Source organism: Olea europaea, chromosome 1 (assembly GCF_002742605.1).
Source record: "Olea europaea var. sylvestris chromosome 1, O_europaea_v1, whole genome shotgun sequence".
NCBI classification, from domain to species: domain Eukaryota; kingdom Viridiplantae; phylum Streptophyta; class Magnoliopsida; order Lamiales; family Oleaceae; genus Olea; species Olea europaea.
In genome coordinates, this window is record NC_036237.1 from 11,413,856 (window position 1) to 11,417,292 (window position 3,437).

Below are 3,437 nucleotides of genomic sequence, written 5' to 3' on the forward strand. Positions count from 1 at the left end.
TTTGTAAAAAATGAAAATGTTAGAGACTGCTCCTGCAATTTTTCCTTTTTTTAAGCACAATATTTTATATCAAAATTTACTAAAAATTAGTTTTTAGTTAAATCAGATTGAGCTATAGAATGTCCAAATGGTCCTTTCTTGTGAGGATCCGTAGTACGGGCGAGTAGGTTCAGACCCGGGAAAAGAGAGTTTTTCACACACGCAGTCGCCAACCCTCTATAAGAACGTGGGTTTATCACATAATTCTTTGAAAATAACATAAGCTCCGTATTTCTACTCTCTCTCTCTAAAATCTGATAGATTTATCTTCCTTTCCAAAAGGGTACGTAATTTGTATGGCAGCAGCCAAATTGCAGAGCTTGAAACTGGCAAGCTTCGGAAAGCGATTTGTGAGCCAGATCGTTCCGCGTGATTCTACTCTATTTTCAATCAATTTTCTCTCTCTGAGGTATACACACACTGTATTTTGGAGCTTCATGGTGAAATTTAACTACTGAGTTTACTGTGTTTCATTTCTGATAATTTAACAATTAATTCATAGCGATCTTATGGACTCAGTGAAATACTTTTTTCTGGATCCCGGAAACTGTTTATAAAACCGGAATATATCATAATCGAAGAAGAATTTCTGTGTGTTCAGAGTGGGAGCGGTATTTTTAGAGAAATTTTTTGGGCGATCAGAATTCAAGTGTGCACGCTGCACACAGACGCTCATAGACTTAAAATCCATGCGAGTTTTGAATTCATTGGGCTTAATTTTATAGTAACTTTGCCATTTTCAAAGATGGTAGTCCAATAATCTCTCCTGTTCAATTATTTAGCCTTTTATCAAGAACATGTATTTTTGAACAGTGGAATGATGTGAAATGTGTGTTTAAAAAATAAGGAAAAGTTTTAGATTTTCGTGTAATATTATTTTATTGAATAATGTATGATTAAAATGATGTCAAAATATTGTTTAAAAATGTATTTTTTTAAAAAGATGGGCTCAAACAAGGGCTTATTTTATTTACAGTTAAAATTGGAAATCACTTTTTACGCCATTATCCTACAGGATTTTTTTTTATTAATTTTTCACACTTTAGTATGTTGGCTTATCATTTGCTCTTTTTTTTTTTTTTTTTTTTTTTTTCCTTCTTACATCCATTTTCTGAATACCAATCCAATTTTGGCCGGCTAAAGTCTTGGGATGTTTGGAGATATTTCTTAGCCAAAATATATAATAAATTCTACTTTTCGTGAGTGGTGGGTTACAGTTGATACTGACACGTTGTGCCCACCTATGAGCATGTTTGGTAGCTACATTTTTATTTCCAGTTACTTTCGTGAACATATCTTGAAAATAAAGTAATACGTATTTTTTAAAATAAATAACTTAATTACTTATAAGCAAAGCATGAACCATGGTTGGTGTCAAAAAAATAAAAATAAAAGTATGAACCAAGGCGGTATATTATGGAGGTATTCCCTCATTTCCTTAAAAACTAACTAAAAAATAATTGTTTATGTGTTACCGTTAACACTTATGTATTTTGTTTGCATAATATTAATAAATGAGTGGCCCAATATGTTGAAGTTAATTGAGATTTATGAATAATTTCTTTACTAGTTCTTCGCAATGGGAATCTGCCGAATCGGAATAATTACTTAAATTTTGTGCTTAGATGGGGATTTTCCTGAGCCAGGTAGTATAAATTCAAGCTCTGTTATTTGTGATGTAATGCTAAAGATTACCTCTTTGTGTTTGGAGATTTGTGATTATGTTAAACAAGTCTAGACACACAACTTTTAGGGTAATAAAGGTGAATTAGGTGCGACACATGGCCCACATCAATTGTTAAGAAAAGTGTGTGCTGCCTAGCACTTCGACAGATAGTGGGTTGGAGTTAATGTGCCTTTTTGAAGCAAAAACATTTGTTATGATTTCATTGGATCTGTTCATTCGTGCTTAGATGCCTAGTCTAGAGCTCTTCATATGTACTAATATTGAAGAAATTACTAGATAACTATTTATATATAAATTCAATAATAGTTGCCGTTACCGTCACAATCTGTGAATGTTAATTAATTTGACTGCATAAACTCTGTGTCTAATAATTCCCTGTATTTGTGCATATCTGATAAATGTACGTGGGATTATATTTGTTCTGTGAATCAAAATGGGTTGAATATACCATTTTTTTTCCCCTTTTGAAACTAGAACTAATTTACTCTGTGGTCGCAAGCTTGTAATTTTTTTTCGATCTTAGTCCTCGAATCAAGGTCTTATATCTCTTCCCGAACTGCTAAATTGATGGCTGAATCTTAGCTTCCAGATTAAATAAGGGAGTTACTTACAATTCAACAACAAAAATATTTTTTGAGTCTCCTGTTTGAATTGAACATTTTCTAATAATTAATTTTATGACCCCACCTCTTTTTCACATGTGGACCACATTACCATCGGATAACGAAAAGTTATCATCCTTGTTTGTTTTGTGCATATATTTGGTCGTTTACACTTCACAGCTTTTCTTTCCCCCTATATCAAACATCAAGTATAGGAAATGTTCTATGTTCATTATTAAAGGGATAAAGCTTGGTTGGTGGCTAGTCCATATCTCATGATTGGATTTTTGCTGGTCATGTGACAATTGTCCCAACCCTATGGACACTGAATACTCTCAAGTGTAACAAAAACCTTCTTTACGTTTCACTAACCTCTCATTAGAGTTTATTACTATATAATTTTCAATTTTTTGGTATGTTTTCATTTTATGTTCTCTAGATTTAATTTCAAGATTAGGGATAGAGGGTGTCAAATTCAGTTTGGTTGGAAGAAACTAACAAATGCTATGTGCATTATTTGGATCCTTTTTCTTCTTTTATTCTTGTTTCTATTATGTATTTCTGGGTGATTATTAACTTAAAACGATTTTATCTCAACTCGTAGGAGGGGTGTGCACGTTTCGGTTTATGACAAGAACCCAGAGGAGCATGTCTGCCCTACTGTGGTACCAGATGACTTAATCGCACCCCAATCTGACAAATATTGGGCTCCTAACCCGCAGACTGGCGTGTTTGGCCCGGAAACTGATCACAACCCAACTGCAGGTTCCCCTATAACTGCAAGTGGTGGTGAAGATTCGGTTCTGGAACAGAAGGCCTTTTTCCGCCCTCTCGAGGATTTGGAGAAACCGCCCAATCCTTGAGTTGCAGAAACAGCTGGAGTTGTCCTACTATAAATAACTTCATCGTGGAGGCTATATTTGTGTGACTAGCATATATATACCTATATATAGTACAGTGGAATAAAACTGCTTTATGTTTATAATCTTGTGAGTAACTGGCCTGAAGTCGCCTTTAACCTAAGGTTGTTGCTACTAAGTTGTGTATTTATGGTTGGATTTTATATCAGTATCCTGCTTTGTGAAAGAATTTGGCTGCTTTTATTTGCC

General features: G+C 34.1%; 1 protein-coding gene across 2 annotated transcripts; it reads left to right on the top strand.

Annotated features, from left to right (window-relative positions):
* Nucleotides 1-242: 242 nt before the first annotated feature.
* On the top strand, nucleotides 243-3,437 carry LOC111394029 (late embryogenesis abundant protein At5g17165-like). 2 transcript variants are annotated; one of them, XM_023019819.1, is made up of 2 exons: nucleotides 243-448; nucleotides 2,933-3,437. In XM_023019819.1, the coding sequence occupies exons 1-2, from the start codon at nucleotides 336-338 to the stop codon at nucleotides 3,189-3,191; spliced, it is 372 nt and encodes a 123-aa protein (XP_022875587.1). In that variant the 5' UTR covers nucleotides 243-335; the 3' UTR covers nucleotides 3,192-3,437. The 2 variants fall into 2 exon arrangements, with proteins under 2 accessions (XP_022875587.1, XP_022875591.1); XM_023019823.1 differs by lacking the exon at nucleotides 243-448 and adding an exon at nucleotides 1,151-2,836.